The sequence below is a fragment of the Stenella coeruleoalba genome (genome assembly GCF_951394435.1).
Source record: "Stenella coeruleoalba genome assembly, chromosome: 4".
In the NCBI taxonomy this organism is placed as follows: domain Eukaryota; kingdom Metazoa; phylum Chordata; class Mammalia; order Artiodactyla; family Delphinidae; genus Stenella; species Stenella coeruleoalba.
Genome location: NC_137149.1, coordinates 1718954 through 1742236, shown reverse-complemented (window position 1 = coordinate 1742236; position 23283 = coordinate 1718954). Strand labels below are relative to the sequence as shown.

Here is a 23283-nt window from a genome sequence, read left to right as displayed (position 1 = left end):
TGGGAGTTTTCACATCACATCAACAGCCCCCCACCCCTGCCAAGGTCACCCTAGGCACAGGCCCTTGCTGTCCCTCCTGCGGGCAGGGTCTCTCCTGCCCCCTCACAGAAGCTGTGATCATCTGTGGTCCCAGCATTATGTGCTGGACCTAGGCTGTACCTCCTTTCTCCCAGGACGAGAAGAAATCTTTGGAGGGAATGCTGGCTTCTGAGCACATGACTTTCTCAGGATTCCACCAGCTTTCGATTTGTTTTTCCCTCCAAGGCTTCTTGCCTTTCATGCCAACTCAGCAATGCGTTTTAAAAGGTTCTACCTTGATTTAGCCTGTGTTATCCAGAGTTCAGCTGTCTCCCCTGGAGGAAGGAAGGGTCCAGGTTACTGGTGTGGTGTCTCACTGGAAACCAAAGTGAGTATCTCCACGTGCAAAGCCAAGTGAAATAGATCACTGACCAAACAGCTGTATTCTGAGCTTAGAGCTTATGCTCAATAAGCACGGTTCAAATTATTTTCCGGTAGCTGAGTAAGATGGCGTGCACTCTAACCGGCCGAGGAGGGTGAGGCTGAGCTGGCCCTGGCTGGCTGGGGGGCAGCAGCAGCTCTCCGCACCGCTCTGTGCACCAGGCTCAGGCCAGTGATGGCACAGGGGAAGCGGCAGGGGAGCTGGACTTCTGGAGGACGGGGAGACATTCAGTGAGCCAGGGGCGGGTGCTGCTTGGGACGCCCGGGGGTCAGCCCCTCAGGCTCGGTGCTGAAGAGGGTAACCGCCCGCCCATGCATTCACCCGCTCATTTTCTCACGGTGGGTGCTTCCCTCGAGGTTTTCGGGACTCACTTGCGGGAACGGCAATGCTCTACTGAAGTGATGCCGCTTGAGGAGCTCTGTGAACCCCCCGAAACTACCTGCAAAATGGTTAATTTTTCTATCAAGGTCTATCAACTTTAGAGTCACATAAAGACCTTATGCTTAAAACCTTCGGAACCACTGGTTACTGCATTTGTTTCAAAATGCAGTTTTACCACTAAGAAAGCACCCAAAACCAGCCCAATGAACTCTCACTTCACAGTAAAATTTGAGTGATGATGAGAAACTCCACAGACTATTAGTAAGTCGAGAAAGCAAAGACGGCTTGTCCCTCTGTCCAGCCGGCAGGTGCGCCTGAGGCTGTCGAGGACCAGGCCCAGGAACTGAGTTTCTACCAGAGGCCTCCTTCCACCCCGCTGTGGTCATCTCCCTTCTGAGGCAGTCAGAGACCGCCCACAGGGGGTCAGCGTCTCACGTGGTTCTATGACCCTATCCTCAGTCCAGCGCTGGGCTGGTGAGTAGATCAGTAATGGTGAGCCTGGGGGCCGGACACAGGTGCCCTGCCGTCCCCCATGCTCTGCACTCCACCTGAGAACACAGCCCCCATGTGCAGAATTCACAGCACAGCCACTCCTCTGTCTCCTTCCTACTGTCACCCACTCCGGCCCTCACCTCACACGGTCCCCACACCGTGCCCCCAGGACCCAAGGTCCCCGAGCAGTATTTCCGCTTTCATCCAGCAGCCAAGTCCAGAGGGGAGAGAAAGAGGAGAGGAATCAGGCCCCCAGCCCCGCCTGCACATCTCGGAGGAGGGGAGGGGCGTGACGGGCCTCCAGACCCCCCGCTCCTGCCCCCCGTCCCGGGCAGGGGACATAGCCGACTCACCAGGGTGCCGAGGAAGGTGCTGATGGTGCGCGCCGCCTGGCACAGGGCACCGTACTCCTCGAGGAGCAGGGAGATGAACTGGTGCGCTTGCGGGGGGCCCTGCAGGGCGGACGGCGACTTCACCCTGGACGCGGCCGACAGCTGCCGCAGGAGCCGGACCTTCATCTCTAGCACGTACTCTCTGGCCTGCTGCTCCAGCCGCTGGTACAGCTGGTAGGGGTCCCGCTCGCAGAGCCTGCACAGGAGAGAGAGTCACCACTCGCCCGCAGGGGGACCCTGGTAGCCTGGGGGTGCCCACCTAACAACGACCGCCATCTTCTCACAGTCAGCCTGCTTGACAGAGGGGGAACCCCCAGAGTCACTGGCCAAACAGCAGTGACCGGCGTCCACTGAGAGCTCGCTGTCAACCCCCAAGGCGACGCCGGGTCAGACGCGAAGCCACATGGCTGGGCGAGTCCCCGGACTCAGGCAGCCAGCAGGTAGCAGAGTGGGCACAGCGGAGCCGCGCGGGGGCCACAGAACTGCCAAGCCCGGGAGACCCCAGCACTCATCTCTGACCGCTTATATGCGGACAGCGGAAAAGCCACGGCCCCCAGGGGTGACACCTGGCTGCAGCACGGGAGCGGGCTGCTCTTCCTTCTTCCTAGGAATTCAGTATCTGATCCAAATGGGCTGCTTCTACTATTTTCATAATCAGAAGAAACTTTACAGACAGTGTATCTCCTTTTAAATCATCCCACCAAAAGATACTAAAGGCGTAAGAGAAAATGTGTAAGCTGAAGGTCAGAGACAACAAGTCAATACACGCCCCATCAGGCCACACAGCAACGATCATCTTCACGAATTTCTTCCCTAACTTGGAGAGCATCAACTTTTACAAACTTGTTCTATAGTAACTGGCATGACTATGTTTCAAGTGACCACTCGTTTCAGCTGTGCACTTCTGAGAAGCCTCCAGATGGAAACCTACATCCGATGAAGCGACAACTACAGCACCCGCCTGGAGCCCGTCACCAGGAGGAGCCGCTGGGACAACCACAGCACCCGCCTGGAGCCCGTCACCAGGAGGAGCCGCTGGGACAACTACAGCACCCGCCTGGAGCCCGTCACCAGGAGGAGCCGCTGTGACTTCTGCACCCACGCTGTACAATACATTAAGCTGTAGCTCCTGGATTTGGGTAGTGGATCCTTTCACCTCTGGGCACCACGCTGGGTCAAAAGAGAAGACTGTAAGTTGTCACCTATTCCACTTTTAAGTGACCACACTACCTAGGTTGTAAAAGACAAGAGCCGAGTGAAAATGGAACTTGTGTAGCCTTACAAAAAACGTGGCCAGAGAAACAGTAAGAACCGATGGGACTCCCACTGTGGTGAGTCTACTTCACACAGATATATTGACTTTCTAGCTTAGCATGACAATCATAATTTTAATTACCAGTACAGCAACTGTTCTCTGAAACAGAAGGTATTTCATCTCTTAAAGGAAAGTCACAGAAGACTCAAAATGACACAGGGACAATCGAACTTACAAGGAGACTGGATGCCTCCTTCTTGGTTCTCTTCGCCTGCTGGAATTAGACATGCGTTGCATTTTATTTCTTTGTCCATTTCTGTATCTTATAAATTTAATGACTTGACCACATGGTACTTCTGCAAGTAGACTTGTAAAAAGCGCTATGGCCAAGGGGCAGGAAGATGAAGATGCTGTGGAAGCTCACCCAGCTGTGCGTTCAACAAGCACTGGGCCCAGGCGGCTGTGTCAAAGCCACAGCAGGAAGACGCCAGGAGAACAAACTCTCAGGCCGCTGGATGCTCGGAGCACACACACATACAGAGCGTAATTCCAGGTAGTGGCGGCAGTAACACGATAAAAAAGAAGGGAAGGGTTGATAAAGAATGATGCGGGAGGCCCCTCGGAGTTTAGGTCAGGTGGTCTCTTTGAGATGGTGACTCTGAAGTCTAAAGTGAAGGATGGAAGGGAGGAAAAAGAACCCTGAGCAAGGAAGAACATTCCAGACCGAGCGAAGAGAAGAAACCAGCAGGTCTGTGGAGGACGGCATGAGAGCCAGTGTGGCTGAACGCAGTGATGATGTGCGGAAATGGGGGGCGGTGGGAGGGGGAGGCAGAGCGGCAGGATGCCAAGGGCCACGGAAAGGGGCAAAGGAGAATCGCCGCCAGCTGTCAGGTCCTAGACACGGCCTTTACAGACGGCCCTTCCCGGTGTGTGCTGGCGTTCAGACAAGAGAAGGGTCCTTAGACATGGAGACGAGGAAAAGCGTAGGACGTGGAAAACATGTGGAAAACACGCGACATATATATACCTGGACCTCAAATGGCGGCGTGGAATGTTTCCATTCTTAACGGTGTGTTTCGTTACTAGAATACTGCTGTTTCCCAAACCTCTCTGCCGTAACGTCCCATCTGAACAATTGTTTACTGAGCATTTCCTTCCAACCGTCTCTGATTTTACTCTGGCCTCTTCCGAAGCATTCACAAGCTGTGAAGCTCCGAGTGTGACATGCAGGTTATATGTGCGTTCCTAATATTCACTAGGAAAGCTAACTTCTAAAAAAGGCACACACCACCCAGAGCCATTTCACGTAGTCAAACCCTAGACACACCGGCCGAATCACTAACTAGTTAATACAGCCCATAGCCAGTCACCACCCCCATCTCCAGGAGGAACTCTACAGTACAGCGAACAAGAGGTTACAGAACCCCAAAGGGGCTGCATTCAAAACATGAAAAAAGGACCAAAATGAGAATCAGTTCATGGAACGTCTCGCTCAAATTTACTGCTTTTATTGGGAACATCTCCAAACAGAGGAAACAAATGGTACAAACTCTAAGGAAGAATAAAAATTACACCCACTTCAAACTCTGTGCCGTCACTGAGCACAAGGTCCCCGCCTGCGCGAGCGCCCTGCCGGGAGTCCCGCCCAGTGAGGAGCACCTGTGTGAACCGGCCTGTGACAAATGGCTCTCCATCCGCCACCGGACCTCACGGGGCCTGGGTTTCCTCATCTCCTAAGCGGCATAACTGCCTCTCCTCTGCGGGGCAATAGCGCAGGAGTGCCTGAGAAAGTGCTCAGCGCCATCGCGGGCACAGCAAGTGCCCAGAAGGAGTCTTACTGTCAGCCTCAACACTAAGGAAGGAGACAAGTACGTTCGCTTTCATTACACAGGTAATAAGCCTTCCATCAGAATGACAATCTGAGAGTTCACCCAGCCCGTCTGCTGCAGGCCTGCCACGTGCCCGGGGCCGAGCTCGCGGGACAAGCTCTCCCAACCCCGAGAGGGGAGTCCCCCCGAGCAGAGGGGAAGCCCGGGTGGGCGGCTGGTGGGGGAGGGCCGCGCCTGGGCAACACGCACCTGTCCACGAGCTCCTTCACCCCCTCCTTGTCGGGCACCAGAGACTGGTCCTGGTCGTCCGCCAGCGGGGTGCCCGCCTGCCGGTAGATGCAGCGGACTGTGTAGCGCACTTCCGACCAGTAGTTCTGCAGCTGCTGAGGTTCCCGCTCCGCCTCCGCCGAAATCTCCCTGAGGACAAACGCCCACAGGACCGGCGCCATCAGCCCCGGCACAGCCCCCAGGGCCCTTGGCTGTCAAGGCTCCCGTGGGCCCTGGTCCGCCTCGGCCGAGCCGGGACCCGAGACCAGTCAGGACCCGCGCGTCTGGCTCCTCTTCCCAGGCCTCTGGCAGCGGCAGTGACGGCCTCCCCAGCCTCCAAGTCGGAGGCATCCATCGACCTGAGACCCTAACTGTTTCGGGGAGGCTCCCGCCCTCTGTGAGGACGTGCCTCCTCCCACCAGTCGTCAAGGGCAGCAATGAAGGAGGACCCCACCCCCCGCAGGCGGAGGGCCCCCCCATACCCGTACCTGCGCTCGCTGCAGGCCTCGCAGGCGCACGCGGTGTCCGAGGGGGCGGCTGTGGGTAACGGCTGAGCGCCCAGGGTGAGCCTCCCGCCACCGGCCTCGGGCTGCGAGCTGCCGAGCGGGGAGTGAAGAAGGAAGTCTTGACCCTGCTTTAGAGAAAAGAGAACAGACTCATTATGAGTAATGCTCACGGCCCAAATTCGTTACTAAGTATTCAGGACAATGCCTTTTAGAAAAAATGGAAAACCTACACATCAAAAAGAAAATATTTCAGCCGACACTACATAGGAAACTTTCTCTCTGACACCCAAGAATTTTGTCTGGAACCGATTATTTTTCTACCTTCTGATAGTCACATCATAACCCCACGAGGACGGTCCATGAATCTCCTTCACACATTAAAAAAGAGCGATTCTACTCCCAGTGCCCTAACTGGTACCTGCAACCACCATCCCGGGGGACGCCGCTCGGCAGAAACCTGAGCCTCTGCCCCACAACGTCCAGGAGGAGGTGGGCTCAGACCCTGCCACCCCGCGGCCGCCATGGAGATCACGACCCCTCACCTCCCCCTGCCTAAGAACATGGTCCCACGACCCGCACAGCCGCCACCTGGTCCCTCGGGGACGCGGGCTCCAGGTTTAGGGCTGAGGACCCACACACAGTGCAGGAAGGTGCTTGCACGTCCCCCCAGGGCTCGTGAGCAGGGCAGCCAGCTCCGGCCAGCGCCCCAGTGGCCTGAAGAGAAGGGCCAAGTCACTGGAAAGGCTCCTGAAGGGAGGACAGCATCGCTCCTCCTCCCGTCACCGTCAGGTCAAGTGCAAAGGCTCTGAGACAAGCCCGGCTCAGCCCTCAGCTGGGTGCCAACGCCCCCGCCTGTGGCCCCACCCCATCCACTGCTGGATGAAGCGCAAGAAAGTCCTCCAGTGGAGGGGCTGGGAGCAGGGGAGCCACTCCCAAGCCGCGGGTAGGGCTTGCGCCATCATTAAGGAACACCCCCAGCCCGAAAACGTTCCTGCTGGGTGAGCGGACCCCGGAGTTACACCGGGGGCAGAGCGGGGACGGGGGTGTCACACAGTCCCCAGCAGGCAGTCAGTGCAAGGGCTCGACTGAGGCCTAGGAAAACCTCGACAGGGCCTCCTATGGGCAAGAGCCACCTGCCATGGACGACCTGTGAGGACCGCAGGGCCTGGGCACCAGAGGGGACCACAGGGAGACCAGCAAAGAACGGAAGAGTGGGGGGCGGGGGTGGCAAGGGGAAGGCCGCAGGACAGGCACCGCTGCCCTCCAGCCCCGCAACATGCCCTTGGGTGACGCCGACGTCACTCATGGAAGCTGGGGGAGAAGCTCTGAACCAGATGAGACACTTGTGTTTTCTGCAGATGGGACATGCATTCCTGACAATGAGACAATGCGGATTCTAACTGTGCCTGGAGAGGCCACGGGTCTGACGGACAAGTCAGCGAGGGGCAGGAACGGGCGGTCAGACGAGACGGGTCTGAGGCGGTGGTGGAGGAAGCAGGCTGCTCCCCGAGAGCAGCGAGGCCGCGCGCCCTACCTCCACCCCCCACGCACCCACACTCCACCCCACCCACGTGTCCAGCCCAGCCGAGGCCACTGTCACCCACCCCAGGCCTGGATACCACAGTGCTACAGCCGCCTTGCACACCGAGGGTCCGTTCTCCAAGCAGCAGCCAGAGTGGTGTTTAACGCACGAATGAGACCACACAGATCCCTGCAAAGACCCGCCCACACCATCTGAACAGACTCTCATGTCTTCCCGCTGTCTTCAAGGCTGGCCAGGACCAACGTCTGCTTTTATTTCACTGCACTTGCTCCCTTCACCCAGAGGGCTAATCTACTAAGCCTTTGAATGGCTTCCGACAAAAGAAGACTTCTCTCCATCAATCACGCCTCAGCTAAAAGATACCTACTCAGGGGGGCTGGCTGAACCAGTTCTCAATTCTTGCGTCTCAGCTCCAAACCCACCACCTTCTGCCCTGCAAACACTGCTCCTCTGCTGTGGTCGGCACCTGGCCTCTTCGGCAGAGGCCTCCCTCCTGGTCCCCGGCTGCAGTGGCCCACTCCTACCACTCGGAGGCCGAGGGACCAGGTGCAGCCCCTGCTCCGGCGAGCCCGCCGGCCGCTGCTCCAGCCTCCCAGCAGCCCCTCTGCTCCAAGCGTGTCCTCGAGCCCTCCCCTGACCCCGAGTGGCTGCTCCCTGGATGCACCACGACTGTATCCTTAGAGCTCCCTTCTCGGGTCTGGGCATGGGTCTCCCGTCACTAGCTCACCACCCTCCACATTCAAGTGACCCTGTTCACATCCGTGGTGCGCTGCCGCCTCCTGACCTTGGTCACCCTGGCTAATGTCTGACATCACAAACTGCTATCTGAATTCCTGGGGTTTTCCTGTTTTAGACCTGTCTTCACCACAAGAAGATCAGTTCCGTGAGAGCAGGACCCGTTCTGACCCTCCTGCCACTGCACACGAGCACCAGCGACGCTGCCTGGTACCCTGGGCAGACTCGGAGCAGCGGCCAAGAACCTGAAAAACCTTTCCTACTGACATGGGAGGAAGCTTCAGACCTTTCAAAACAGGGCGCGTGGCTACCATATGGTAAATCCTTAAACGTGTCACCTCACGGTGCACATCTTACATTTAACTTCAGTTACTGTGTTATGCCCAAGTCCAACACAGTTTAAAAGAATACAACACAAAATCCAACACTTCAACATGTGAAATATACAACGTCCAGCATCGAATAACAAAGCCAAGAGGCAGGAAAATACAACACAGAACCAGGAGGGGAACCAATCCACAGAAACAGACCCCAAATGACAGAGACGGTGCGACCAACAGACAAGGACCTGGAACTGGAGACTATGAATAAACTCCATATGCTCATGAAAGCAGAGGAAAACAAACATGGTGAGCTGAGAGACCAAAGATGCAAAAATACGCAAATGGCACTTCTGGAGATGAAAAATAAGAAGTATCTTGAAAGAAAAAATACATGAGGTAGACTTAAGAGCCGATTACACCCAGCGGAATATCAATAAACCTGAAGACAAGTAATACAAATAAATATCCAAAATGAAGCACAGCGAGAAACAGGATTGAGAAAAACAAACAAAGCATTTGTAAGACAAAATCAAGATGTCTAACACACAGGTAATTGTGTCCCAGGAAAAAAGGGGCTAAATCATTGAGGATTTCCCAAATTTGATGAAACTGTAAGCTGACATATCGTAAAAGCTCCTGCAATCCCAAGCACAGTAAACCAAAGCTAACAACCAAGTCACACAGAGCAAAACTGTTAAACACCAGTGAGAAGTACACAGCTGAGAAGCAGGCAGAGGAAATCACCCCTTCGGTCTACAGGAGCAAAGAGAAGAACAACAACGCCACTGCGCATCAGAAACAGGTTGGGCAGCAAAGACCTGACCTACAGCCTAGAATTCTGAACGAAAGTAACAGGTAAAAATGAGGGCAAAATAAAAGCTCTCAGTCAGACAAACAGAGGCTTCCCTGCAGGACAAGAAATGTTAAAGGCAGTTCCAGTTAAATGGCCCCAAGTGGAGATGTGGGGTTACACATGATGAAGATGTGGGCCAAAGACCCCTCTCATTTGTAAACTCTTTTAAAAAGATAACTAACCTGGGGGGGTGGGGGGGGTGGGGAGAGGGATAAATTAGGAGTTTGGGATTAGTGGATACAAACTACTATATATAAAATAGATAAAAAACAAGGTCCTACTGCATAGCACAGGGAACTATATTCAATATCCTGCAATAAACCATAATGGAAAAGAATATGAAAAAAGAATATGTATGTATAACTGACTCACCTTTGCTGTACACGAGAAACTAACACAACACTGTAAATCAACTCTACCTCAAAAATAAGAGAGAGACTAAGCAAACTATGATCAGAATGATGGAATACTCTGCAGCCATTAAAATATGTATAGAGTCTATACAGAGATATGAAAAAAGCAAGTTAACTATTTAAAGCAAAAATAATAAAAATCTATGGTAAAGTTTACAAGAGATATGCAAAAAATATATGACTACACTAACACAAAAAACGGTGGTGCTCTGAGTACAATATTGAAAGGTTCTTACACTACATATTAAGTACATAATATTCTTTGAAAGTAGAGGCTGAAAAATTGAAGATATATACTGTAAACTCTAGAACCATTAAAAATTATGAAACAAGGTGATATAGGTAATAAGCCAAGAGGAGGTAAAACAGGGTCATAAAAATATTCGGGGACTTTCCTGGTGGTCCAGGGGTAAAGAATGCACCTCAAAATGCAGGGGACGCGGGTTCGACCCCTGGTCAGGGAACTAAGATCTCACATGCCACGGGGCAACTAAGCCCACGTGCCATAACTACTGAGGCCACGCACCTCCACTAGAGAACCCATGTGCCGCAACTACAGAGCCCACACGCCCTAGAGCCTGCACGCCACAACTAGAGAAGAGAAAACCTGCACACTACAACTAGAGAGAAGCCCATGTGCCTCAACGAAGATCCTGCATGCTGCAACTAAGACCCGATGCAGCTAAAAATAAATAAATAACAAATCTTAAAAAGAAAGAAAGAAAGAAAGAAAAATATGCAATTAATCCAAAAGAAAAGACGGAAAAGAAGAACAGCAAACAACAGATGGGAAAAATGGGGGGGGGGGGGAAGCAAGATGGTATATTTAAATCCAAACTATCAATAATTACATTAAATGGAAATAAATATTCCAATTGTTAGCAGAGATGGTCAGACTGGATTAGAAAGCAAGAGCCACTATGTTTTCTACAGGAGATTACAAAGACACAAATAGGTTGAAAATAAAGGTTAGGAGACAAATTCCATGCAAGCACTAACCAAAAAAAGCTGGGTGGTATTAGCATCAGCAAAAGTTGGCTTCAGAACAAGGAATACTGGCACCAGTGAAGGGGACGATGAATATGATGATGATAAAATAATAATGACAACGAGACTGATTCAACAAGAAGCAATAACAATGCTAAACGGGTAAGCACTCTAATAACAGAGCTCAAAATACGTGAGGCAGGAATTAAAAGGATAAATGTAAAAGTCCACAATTACGTCTGGAAATTTCAACACTCCTTTCAATTACTGGACTAGACGGAAACATCAGAAAGGGTGTCAACGTGACCACCACCGTCAACCAATCTGATCTAACACTCACAGTACACTCTTCCCAACAACAGCAGAACACAAATTCTTTCAAGTGCACATGGAACATTAACCAAGACTGAACACAAAACAAATGTCAACACGTTAAAAAAAATTCAATCATATTAAGTACGTTCTCTGATTACAATGATAATAGTAATAAAAAGGTCAAAAGGTACAAACTTCCATTTATAAAATAAATTATGTCAAGAGGATCTAATGTACAGCATGGTAACTGTGTTAATAATGCTCTACTGCATATCTGAAAGGTGTTAAGAGAGTGTATCTTAAAAGTCCTCATCACACACAAAAAAACTGTTTTTGTAACTATATATGATGACGGACGTTAAGTAGACTTACTGCAGTGATCATTTTGCAATCTATACAAATACTGAATCATTATGTTGTACACCTGCAACTAATAGAATGTTGTATGTCAATTATACCTTAATTCTGGGAACTCCCTAGTGATCCAGTGGTTAGGACTCAGCACTTTCACTGCCAGGGCCCAGGTTTGATCCCTGGTCGGGAAACTAAGATCCCGCAAGCTGTGTGGCACAGCCAAATTAAAAAATACATATATATACATATACCTTAATTTAAAAAGATATCTAGAAAACACACCAAATTATAAGGAAGTTTAAAAACACACTTCTAAATAACCCATGGGTCAAAGGATAAATCATGCTAAGAGTAAGTATAAAATATTTTGAACAGAATGAAAAACACAACATATCGAAATTTGTGGGATGCAGCTAAAGGAATGCTTAGATAGAATTGTCGGGAATAAAACACATATCAGAAAAGAAGAAAGATCTCAAACCAATGATGTAAACTTCTACCTTAAGAAACCAAGAGGGCTTCCCTGGTGGTGCAGTGGTTGAGAGTCCGCCTGCCGATGCAGGGGACATGGGTTTGTGCCCTGGTCCGGGAAGATCCCACATGCCGCGGAGCGGCTGCGCCCGTGAGCCATGGCCTGCGCGTCCGGAGCCTGTGCTCCGCAACGGGAGAGGCCACAGCAGTGAGAGGCCCGTGTACCGCAAAAAAACCCAAAAAACAAACAAACAAACAAACAAAAAAACAAAAGAATAAATTAAGTATAAAGTAGAAAGAAAGAAAGAATAAACCTAAGAGCAGAAATTAACAAAATAGAAAATGGAAAATCAAACCAAAATGTGGTTCTTTTCCCTTTTATTGAAAAGATCAATGAAAATGATAAACCTCTAGCCAGGCTATCAGGGAGAAAAAGAGACAAAAACAAAACCCAAACAACCGATATCAGGAATGAAAGGGAGGGCACACAATCACTACAGATCCTGTGATAAATTTAAAAATAACAAGGGAATATTCTGAACAACTTCACACCAATATATTTGACATAAAAAGGGCGAATTTCTTTCTCTCCCCAGTTTTACTGAGATACAACTGACATGTATCACTGTACATGTTTAAAATGTACAGCAAAACGACTTGACTTGCATATACTGTGAAATGATTATGCAAATTTCTTTAAAGACAAAAATTAACAAAGCTCACTCATGAAGAAAGACAATCTTTACTAACTAAACTGGACTCACAGTTCAAAACCTTCCCAATAATGCCAATTCTAGGTCAAGAGAGCTTCACTGGTGAATTCTACCAAACATTTAAGGCAGAAATAATACCAATTCTATGCAAACTTTTCCAGAAAATTAAAGAAGAGAGAATACTTCCCAGCTCATTCTAAAAGGCAAATATTACCCTGACACCAAAACCACACAAAGATATTGTCAGACAAGAAACTTAGAGACTAATATCCTTCATGAACACAGATGCAATAATCTTTAGCAAAACAGTAGCAAATCCAATACAGCAATCTATAAAAAAGATAATACACCATAACCCAGCGTGGATTATCCCAGGAATGCAAGGTTCATTCAACATTTCAAAATTCACCATGATTAATTTTGTTAACAAACTAAAAAAGAAAAGCTCTATGATCATCTTAATAGATGTAGGAAGAGAATTTGTCAAAATTAAATATCCATTCATGATAACTATCAGCAAACTAAAAACAGAAGTAAACTTTTTCAACCTGATCTATACTTAATGGTGAAAAACTAAATGCTTTCCCCTTAACACTGGGAACAGGGAAGGATGTCTGCTCACACCACTTCTATTCAACATCATACTGATGGCTCCAGCCAACGGAATAACGAAGAAGAAAAAAAAAGACATACAGATTGGAAATGAAAAAACACATTATTTTTAGATGATGTGATCAACTACGTAGAAAACCCTACAGAGTCTACCAAAAGACCACTAGAATTAATAAATGAATCTTGGGACTTCCCTGGTGGTCCAGTGGTTAAGAATCTGCCTTCCAATGCAGGGGACACAAGTTCAATCCCTGGTTGGAGAACTAAGATCCCACATGCCGCGGGGCAATGAAGCCCAGGCGCCACCAACTACTGAGCCCACGCACCACAACTAGACAGCCCGCATGCCACAAACTACAACTCTTTAACTAAGCCCGTGCGCCATGACTACAGAGCCCACGCGCTCTGGAGCCCGCGTGCCACAACTAGAGAGAAGCCCACGTGCCGCAACAAAAGATCTCGTGTGCCGCAACTAAGACCCAATGCCGTCAACAAATAAATAAATAAATAAATGATTTTAAAAATAAATGAATCTTCACAGGATATAAGGTCAATATACAAAAAACAGTTACACTTCTATAGACTAGCAATAAATGATTGGACACTGAAATTTTTTTACAAGTACTATTTAAAATAGCAAGAAAAAGATGAAATGCTTTGGAAATGTTTCAATACGCTGTGTGTAAAGCCTACATATTGAAGACTACAAAACTACTCTAAGAATAAACTTAAAAACTAAATAAATGAAAAGTCATATCATGTTCATGGACTGGGAGACTCAATATTACTTTGATGTCATTTCTCCCCAAATTGGTCTACAGACTCAACACAGTGCCAGTTAAAATCTCAGTGGGTTTTTCTGTAGAAACTGGCAAGATGATTTTAAACTTTATATGGGAATGCAAAGGACCTAGAACAGCCAAACACTTTTTAAGAAGAACAAAGCTTGAGGATCTTTACTACCTAATTTCATAACTTACTATAAAAAGCTTCAGGAATCAGGACAGTATGGTACTGGCAAAAGCATGGGTACACACGTAGAGTGGAAGTCCAGAAGTAGACCCATACATACAGCATCAACTGATTTTTGACAGAGATGCCAAGGTATTTCAATGAGGAAAAACAGCATTTTCAACAATAGTTCTTGAACAACTTCATGCCCATATACAAGGATGAACCTCAACCCTTACTTCACAAAAGATACAAAACTTCACTCAAAATGGATCAAGAATCAAACGCGGAAGCTCAAACTGTAAGACATCTAGAAAAAAACACAAGGCAAAAAAATCTTTATAAACTTTGGGTAGCAAAGATTTCTTATACAGAACACAAAAAGCCCAAATCATTTAAAAATTGATGAACTGGACTTGACCAAAATTAAAATTTTTTGATGTTCAAAACACAGTGTTATTGGGACTTCCCTGGTAGTTCAGTGGGTAAGACTCCACGCTCACAATGCAGGGGGTCTGGGTTCGATCCCTGGTCAGGGAACTAGAGCCCGCATGCATGCAGCAACTAAGAAGCCCGCATGCCACAACTAAAGGATCCCGCATGCCGCAACAAAGATCCCACGTGCCACAAGACCCAGCACACCCAAAACAAATGAATAAATAAATATTAAAAACAACAACAACAACAGTGTTAATGTAATGAAAAGGCAAACCACACTGGGAGAAAATGTCTGAGAAACATACCTGATAAAAGGCTTGTATTCAGAATATATAAAGATTTCTGGCAACTCAACAGTAAGACAAACCACCCAATTAAAAATATGCAAAAGGTTTGAACAGTCACTTCACTAAAGAGACAGAAAATAAGCACATGAAAAGATGCTCAACAAGTCATTAAGAAAATGCAATTTAAAACCATAATGAGATAACACTACGAGCCATTATCAGACTGGCCGTAATTAAAGGCTATCAATATCCAACCTTGGTGAGGATGGAGATACAAAGGAGAAGTCTCATACGCGGCTGGGAAACAGTATAAGCGTTTTGGAAAACAGCATGAGAGGTCCTTATAATGTTAGTCACACACTTACCCACAACCTAGCAATTCCACTCCTAGGTATTTACCAAAGAGAAATGAACTCTGTCCAAACAAAGACTTGTACTCACATGTCACCAGCAGCTTTATTCATGATAGCCCAAACGAGGAAACACCACTGTCCCTCTATTGGTGAGTGGATAAACTGTGGTTCATCCGTACAGCGGAATACTGCTCAGAAATCATTAACTACTGATACATGCAAGAACATGATAAGACTTACAAGCATTACATTAAGCTAAAAAAGGCAAAGACTACCATTCAGATTATCTTTCTGTGAGGCTGACTCAAGTTCTGCCCTCTTGATCTGACAATTCGTGGTAGCAGTGACCCATTTTATTAGCACAACCACTTTCATGAGGTTCATTACAAAGGAATTTTATATGTTTGCATTATGAACCAAGACTCAACAGAGCAAACATTCGAGATAAGGACGACTGTTAACAAACTCTTAAATGGTTGGTTTCAATTGGAACTACATGCCTTTGATTAGAACTGTGGTCATGGTAACTATTAAGAGAACCTGGCTACTTAGTGTAAAACGCAAGACTTACATTTTAACAATATATAGGTGAACACAGACACAAATGCTAATGTCCACAACCAAAAGCCTTTATACATCAGTCAACCCTGAAAACAGGAAAGTAGAATATTAATTTGTTAAGTAGTCATCCTTGTGGCAGGATGCCTGAGGGCTACACAGGCCCCTTTAAAGAAAAAACAGGGACTTCCCTGGTGGAGCAGTGGTTAATAATCCACCTCCCAATGCAGGGGACACGGGTTCAAGCCCTGGTCCGGGAATATCCCACATGCCATGGAGCAACTAAGCCCACACGCCACAACTACTGAGCCTGCGCTCTAGAGTCCACGAGCCACAACTACTGAGCCCGCGTGCCTAGAGCCCGTGCTCCGCAACAAGAGAAGCCACCCCAATGGGAAGCCCACGCACCACAACAAAGAGTAGACCCCGCTCGCCGCAACTAGAGAAAGCCCGCGCACAGCAACAAAGACCCAACGCAGCCATAAATAAATAAACAAATAAATAAATAAAATAATAAATAAATAAAAGAAAAAATAATTCTCCAGAGTACCATCTCCCACTCCCCCACACCAGACTTAAAACTATTTTCGTTGCTTAAACAAACACAAATGTAAAATGCAACATAATTTATGTTTTTAAGGCCTTTTTATAACTATAAAAAACCAAGCTGGTCTACAACTTAAATACAAAACCCCCTGAAAATCATTAAAATTCAAATTAACGTTATTTTAAAGACACAGATGGGGGAATTCCCTGGCGGTGGTCCAATGGTTAGCGCTCGGCACTCTCACTGCTGAGAGCTGGTTCAATCCCTGGTCAGGGAAATTAAGATCCCACAAGCCTCACAGCAGGGCCAAAAAAGAAAGAAAGAAAAAAAAGGATGATTCGTTGAAACCAAATTGCTAAATTCAACACAGCCTGGTTCTGACAACTAAGTGCAGGCAGGCTCTCCTGAGTGGGTCTCTGCACAATGTCTCCACCATCCCACCTCTTTGCCTGTCTGAATTTCTCCTGCACAGAGCGGGTCACACCTTTGATGGGTCTTTGCTTGGCTTCAGCAGAGAATGTGAATATCAAGACAACTGCTGCTGCTGCCTCAGTAAGCCTGAAAAGCAGTGCACCCAGGCCCACAGAAGTCAGGGGCAAAGCCTGCCACACGATCTGAGCATGCCTGCCCCATTATCAGAATACAAGCCGTCAGAGAACTCACAGATCAGGAACACACGTCCACAGCCCCAACAAGGTGTGAACTCCACTGTACAGGAAGCATACTGTAAACATCCTTAAGTCCTGAAACATTACCTGTGGATACAAATCAAAGGAAGGCTCGGTCCTTCATTCAAAAATCATTCCCAGGTACCTGCTCTGTGCCAGGCCTGTGTAGACACCCTGAGATGGGTGAGACAGGAACCAGGGCAAAGGAGCTGCAGTAGAAACTCGGCGTGGGGTTAGGGGGTGCCAGCAGGTCGGAAGGGCTGAGGCGCATGCCGGCGGTAAAGGGTAAGTGACTCTGCTCTCAGTTACCCTGGGGCCAGGCCTCTGCTGAGCCTGTTCAGCCGAGCCGCCCTGCCTGGCTCTCTCTCCAACACCGGACGCTGCTGAGGGGGAAGGTCCTTGCCGATGGGCAGTGATGTCTCCACCTTCAACAAGCACCTCAGGCTGTCCAGCAACCCGGATGCCCCGCCAGCTCACTGTTCTCACTGAAACCTTACCCACTCCCTTGCTCCTTCCCAGTCCCCTCAATCCACTCTCGCTCTCAAAAACAAGTTTATAAAAAAATTCTGGCAGCAATTTTCTCAACTTCTACACTCCTCACCCGACCTTACTTGCATCCTCTACAGGCTTGCCTGCAAATCTGTCTCTTCCAGAATCAGGCTCTCCTGTCTTAGTGGGACCTCATGAGGGCACCATCTGTCTACCTTACTGCTCCCCCACCCCAGCCTCAAGCTCTGCCTCTCTGATGCCAAGCCGAGGTGAGAACACAGGCGACCGGGGCTCAAGTGCTGCTGGCGCTCACTCCAGAGGCTGGGGCTGCCTTACGAATGTGTCTGAAGTACCTGTAACCCAGCAACTCCACTCCACAGATAAACACTCTGTGATGCCTGGGCTCAGGGATGCCCGGAGAGCTGGTAAAACATCCCTTCTGGGGGTGTCTGTGAGGTGTCTCCGGAGAGACCAGCACTGGAATGGGCAGGCTGAATACCGAAGCCAGCCCTCCCCAGTGAAGATGGATATCGTCCACTCCTCCGAGGGTCTGAATGGAGTAGAAAGGCAGAGAGATGTCCACCTTCTGCCCTCGGACACCAGCGCTTCCGGTCCTCCGGCTTTGCAGAATGTGCACAGTGAGACTTCTGGCCTCCATAACCACTTGAGCCAGTCCCTACGATAAACCTCTTCTTTTCTTTTCCCTATCTATCTAACTATCCATCCATCCATCCATCCACCCATCCATCTCCTGTTGGTTCTGTTTCTCTGGAAAATCCCGACCAAAACACACCCTAACAAAACTCTTACAAACGAGTACCAAGAGATGGATATATAGATGCCCGACGGCATTTTTTTTTAAAATAACTGCAAAACCCAGAAAACAACTCTGTATCTTCCAACAAAATTTGTTTAAGTAGTATTTTTTAATGGGCATTTTGTTTTCGATACTGGGCTTCAATATTTTCCCCCAGTTTTATGGAAAAATAATTGATGTACATCACTGTAAACTTTAAGGCATACAGCATGATGGTTTGATTTACCTATATTGTGAAATGATCACCACAATGGGTTCAGCTAACACCCATCTTCTCACACAGATAGAGGACAACCTTTTTCCTTGTGATGAGAGCTGTTAGCATTCACTCTCTCAGCAGCCTGCCTATGAGTCATACAGCACCGTCGGCTACAGTCACCATGTTGTACATCACATCCCGGGGACATGCTTATCTTGTAACTGGAAGTTTGCACCTGTTGACCACCTTCTTCAATTCCCCATTCTGTCACCCTCTGCCTTTGGTAACCACAAGTCCGATTTCTTTTTCTCCAAGTCTGGCTTTGGGTTTGTTTTTTGTGTTTTTAGATTTCACATGTAAGTGAGATCATACAGTATTTGTCTTCCTCTGTCTGACTTACTTCACTAAGCAGAATGCCTTCAAAGTCCATGTCTATCCATGTTGTCCTAATGGGAAGGCTTCCTCATTTTTTATGGCCAAATAACATCCCATTGTTTTTATATGTATGTGTGTACACACACACACACACACACACACACACACACACACACACACACCCACATCTTCTTTATCCATTCATCCAACAATAAACACTTAGATTGTTTCCATGACTTGGCTATTGTACATAATGCTGTTATGAACATGGTGCTGCAGGTACCTTTTCAAGTTAGTATTTCACTTCCTTTGTATATATTCCCAGAAGTGGACCTGCTGATGCGTATGATAATTCTATTTTTAACTCTTTGAGGATCCTCCATACTGTTCTCCACCGTGGCTCCACCATTTTACAATCCCACCAACAGTGCACAAGGGTTGCTTTTCTCCACATTCATGCCAGCATTTGTCATCTCCTGTCTTGCTGATGATACGGCCCTTCTAACAGGCCTGGTTCTGATTTGCATTTTCCTAATGACAAGTGATGTTGAGCATCTTTTCATGTACCTGTTGGCCTTTTACATATATTATTTAGAGAAATGTCTATGGGTCCTTTGCCCATTTTTTCCCTGGCTTATTTGGTTTTTTGCTGCTGAGTTGTATAGAGCTCTTGAAATATTTTGGATGTTATCCTCTTATCAGATATATGGTTTGCAAATATTTTTTCCCATTCTGTAGATTTTCTTCTTTTTTTCTTTCTTTCTTTTTTTTTTTTTTTTTTTGCGATACGCGGGCCTTTCACTGCTGTGGCCTCTCCCGTTGCGGAGCACAGGCTCTGGACGCGCAGGCTCAGCGGCCATGGCTCACGGGCCCAGCCGCTCCGCGGCATGTGGGATCTTCCCGGACAGGGGCACGAACCTGCGTCCCCCTTATCGGCAGGCGGACTCTCAACCACTGCGCCACCAGGGAAGCCCTGTAGATTTTCTTTTTCACTTTGTTGATGGTTTCTTTTGCTGTCAGAAGCTTTTTAATTTGATGTAGTCCCAGTTGTTTATTTTTTATTTTGTTGCTTGTGCTTTAGGTGTCAAATCCAAAAAGTCACTACTAAGACCCATGTCAAGGAGCTTTATTCCTATATTAAGTCTGTAATCCATTTTGAGTTAATGTTTTTGAGTGGTCTAAGATATGGGTCAAGTTTCATTCTTTCACACGCGAATATCCAATTATCTCAGAACAATTTATTGAAAAGACTGTCTTTTCTCCACTATTCAACAAAATTATTGATGAATAAATTACAGTATAGCAACATATTGGATTATATGTGAATTGTATTATGTGAAAAATGAATGAATTATATTAGGGAAAATGCACAAACTGCAGCTACCCAGACAGCATGAGGAATCATAAACAGAGAAGACAGCATAAGCACACACTTTCATAAAGGTCAAAAACAAACAAAAATAAATAATTTATTATTTAGAGATACACATATAGGCAGTGTAACTTTTTTTTAAAGGGTTTAATAAAGTAAGGGAATGAGCAATACAAAAGGACAGCATTTACCTTGGAAGGGGAGAAACAAAGATGGAGAAGGGAAGAGCACACAGGCACACAGGTGTTAGGGAGGGCCTGATTTTTAATGCTGACTGGTGTTCATTTTATCATCCCTCATAACATGTATACTGTAGACATAATTCATATATATATCAAATATCACATAGTAAAAAAATAAAATTTAAATGGGAGGAAAAACCTCTCCCCACTACCAGCTCTTTTCTTCATTATTTCAACATTTCCAAGTCCCTCCTCCAGCTGTGTCTGTCCTCTCCTCCCCTCACAGTCAAGCATCTGAAAGATCAGCCCCTTAACTGGACTTGCTCAGCTTCCTCTCCACTGAGTTATTGTTCACACAGTTCAGCCGGGCTTGTGCTCCAACTGAACACAGACCTATCTAAGGTCAGATACCACTTCTCTGCTGCCACACCAACACTCTGTGTCCTCTCGCAGCTAACTTTTCTCAGTGTCTGTCAGGACTGCTGGCAGAGTGTCCTCCAGGGACCTCCCAGGCTCTCCTCGTCCTGCTGATGTACCAAAGCTACAAGGCTCTGTCTCCCCTGCCCACTCCCCACGGGCCACTTCTCAGGGCTGTTTATGCAGCTGAGGACCCTGAGACAAAAGGCAGGCTTGCTTACTGCTTACAATAAAAGGGCCAGATCCCCACCCGCACCACCACCCCCAGCCCGTGCTCCTGAACTGGGACACAAACCCCCTGTACCCCCTGCACCGATGTGGGCCTTGGGGAGCGGAGGGGGTGAGGAGAACGGGATGTTTCTGCTGTGCCGAGTAACAAAGTCCTTCGTCTCTGACTCAGGATTCTCAAGTCTTCTGCCAGCACCCATGCAACAGGAACAAGCCAGCTTATTACCTTCAGGTAGGGTCAAAAAAAATAACCCCAGACCCAACGACGACGACCTTGTGCTTGTCACACTCCCTTGCTTTTCGTTCTACTTCTCCGCCGTCTGCTGCTCAGTCATCCCTACCTCCACTGTCAGGTGTTCTCTAGAACTCCTCCTCAGGACTCCACTGCTCCCTCCACCCACTGACTTGGGTATCGTGCCAGGGACCAAGGTTGAGAAGAGGAGTAAAAGCCATCTGTTTGCTTGTTTTTTAAACTGAAGTATATAGTTTTGATTTACAATGTTATGTTAGTTTCAGGTGTACAGCAAAGTGATTCAGTTACACATACACACACACACACACACATTCCTTTTCAGATTCTTTTCCATTATAGCTTATTACAAGATATTGAATGTAGTTCCCTGTGCTATACAGTAGTTCCCAAAAGCCGCCTGTTTTAACGACTGTTGCATGAATGACCAGCAAAGGACATCTGAGACAAACAGCCTGTAACCTAAAATTGCAGATCTTGAAAAAAATTTGGGATTCCACTGACAGAAGTAAAGTCAAAAGGCCTGTTTAACGTATATTCAGATGGGGGGTGTCTAGCAACGTCCCATTAACAACTTAAAAAGAGAAGTCAATTACACCTATACCAATAAAGTTAGAGGAAGAAAAATTAAAAGATATCATTTAAATAGTATAAATAAGGGACTTCCCTGGTGGCGCAGTGGTTAAGAATCCGCCTGCTAATGCAGGAGACATGGGTTCGAGCCCTGGTCCAGGAAGATCCCACATGTCGCGTAGCAACAAAGCCCATGAGCCACAGCTACTGAGCCTGCGCTCTAGAGCCCGTGGGCCACAACTACTGAGCCTGTGTGCCACAACTACTGAAGCCCGCGTGCCTAGAGCCCATGCTCTGCAACAAGAGAAGCCACTGCAATGAGAAGCCTGCGCACCGCAACGAAGAGTTGCCCCCACTCACCGCAGCTAGAGAAAGCCCACACACAGCAATGAAGACCCAACGCAACCAAAAATGAATATAAGCTAATAAATAAATTTTAAATAAATAAATAAATAGTATAAATAAAAGTATGTATAGGTAAATGATTTTTTTAAAAAGGTGCAATGGGGGACCTCCCTGGTGGTCCAGTAGGTAGGACTCCGTGCTCCCAATGCAGGGGGCCTGGGTTTGATCCCTGGTCAGGGAACTAGATCCCACATGCCGCAAAGAAGATCCTGCAGGTGGCAACTAAGACCTGGTATAGCCAAATAAACAAATAAATAAAAGGTGCAATGGCATAATACAGAAAAATATGAAACACTTATAAATGGAGAAAGACCCCATACTTACGGGATTAGAAAACTCAGTATTCATAAGAAGTTAATTCTTCTCCTACTGACTTACAGTCAGTGCAATCCTGGTCAAATCTTAACAGGGTTTTTTTTTGGGGGGGGGGAGGAATTGAGAAGACAATTATCATTTATACAGAAATGTAAGGAACCAAGAATAACCAAGACATTTTTGATGAGTACAAGGTAAGAGGGCTTTCTCTCTGAATACATTTGTTACAGAGCTACAGTAATTACCACAACATACACAGCAAAGTAGACTTAGTAGCCACTGTGTTCTTCACCACCACGTGCTTAGTTAAAAAAAGGCCAGTGCCACTTAAGAGTGTCCGAGATGCTGCAAAATCATGAACTGTATTAAATCTCAACCTTTAAGCACATGGCTTTTGAATATTCAATGTGATGAAACGGGAAGTCTGCATAAAGCATTTCTGCAATATTCCAGAGAAAAGCACTGTGCGCTGTGAGCTGAATGAGCCACTCCGTCCATGAAACATCAATTTTACTTGAAAGAATGCCTGACAGACCAATCTATGTTTATTCAGACTTGGATACTGTCAGACATCTTCTCAAAAATGAATGAAATAAGCCTGTCCCTTCAAGGAAAACAGCTGATGCTACTTGTGGCCAATCATAAAATCTGAGCTTTCAAGCAAAAATTGGAAGTTTGGAAAACTTGTATCCATCACTGTGGACTTGAACACTTATCCACATTTAGAGACCTTTCTGATGAGATCGGTGGTGGCAGTGACAAATGTGACTTTAATAAAACAACAACCTGAATAATGTAAGGTGTCACTATCTCAAAGACCTCCCTTACTCAGTAAACAGCTATTTTACAAATGACCAATGTGTGGTGCAGAATCGTGTGGGTAAGAGGTTCATTGAGAGTGCAAGATAGACAATGGATTTCAGTTTAACAGTGTAGGAAAAATTCTCTGATATCATTT

General features: G+C 47.1%; 1 protein-coding gene across 4 annotated transcripts in view; it reads right to left on the bottom strand.

Annotated features, from left to right (window-relative positions):
• The window catches only part of FAM193A (family with sequence similarity 193 member A), a 174016-nt gene that overhangs the window by 69620 nt on the left and 81113 nt on the right, over positions 1 to 23283 (bottom strand). For 3 of the 4 annotated variants that reach the window (XM_079919309.1, XM_079919311.1, XM_079919312.1), the window contains 3 exons: positions 5565 to 5710; positions 5059 to 5226; positions 1687 to 1921 (listed from right to left, as the gene is read on the bottom strand). In XM_079919309.1, the coding sequence (XP_079775435.1) occupies positions 1687 to 1921; positions 5059 to 5226; positions 5565 to 5710 (549 nt within the window). The remainder of the gene's footprint in view (positions 1 to 1686; positions 1922 to 5058; positions 5227 to 5564; positions 5711 to 23283) is intronic. The other variant, XM_079919310.1, reaches the window with a different exon arrangement.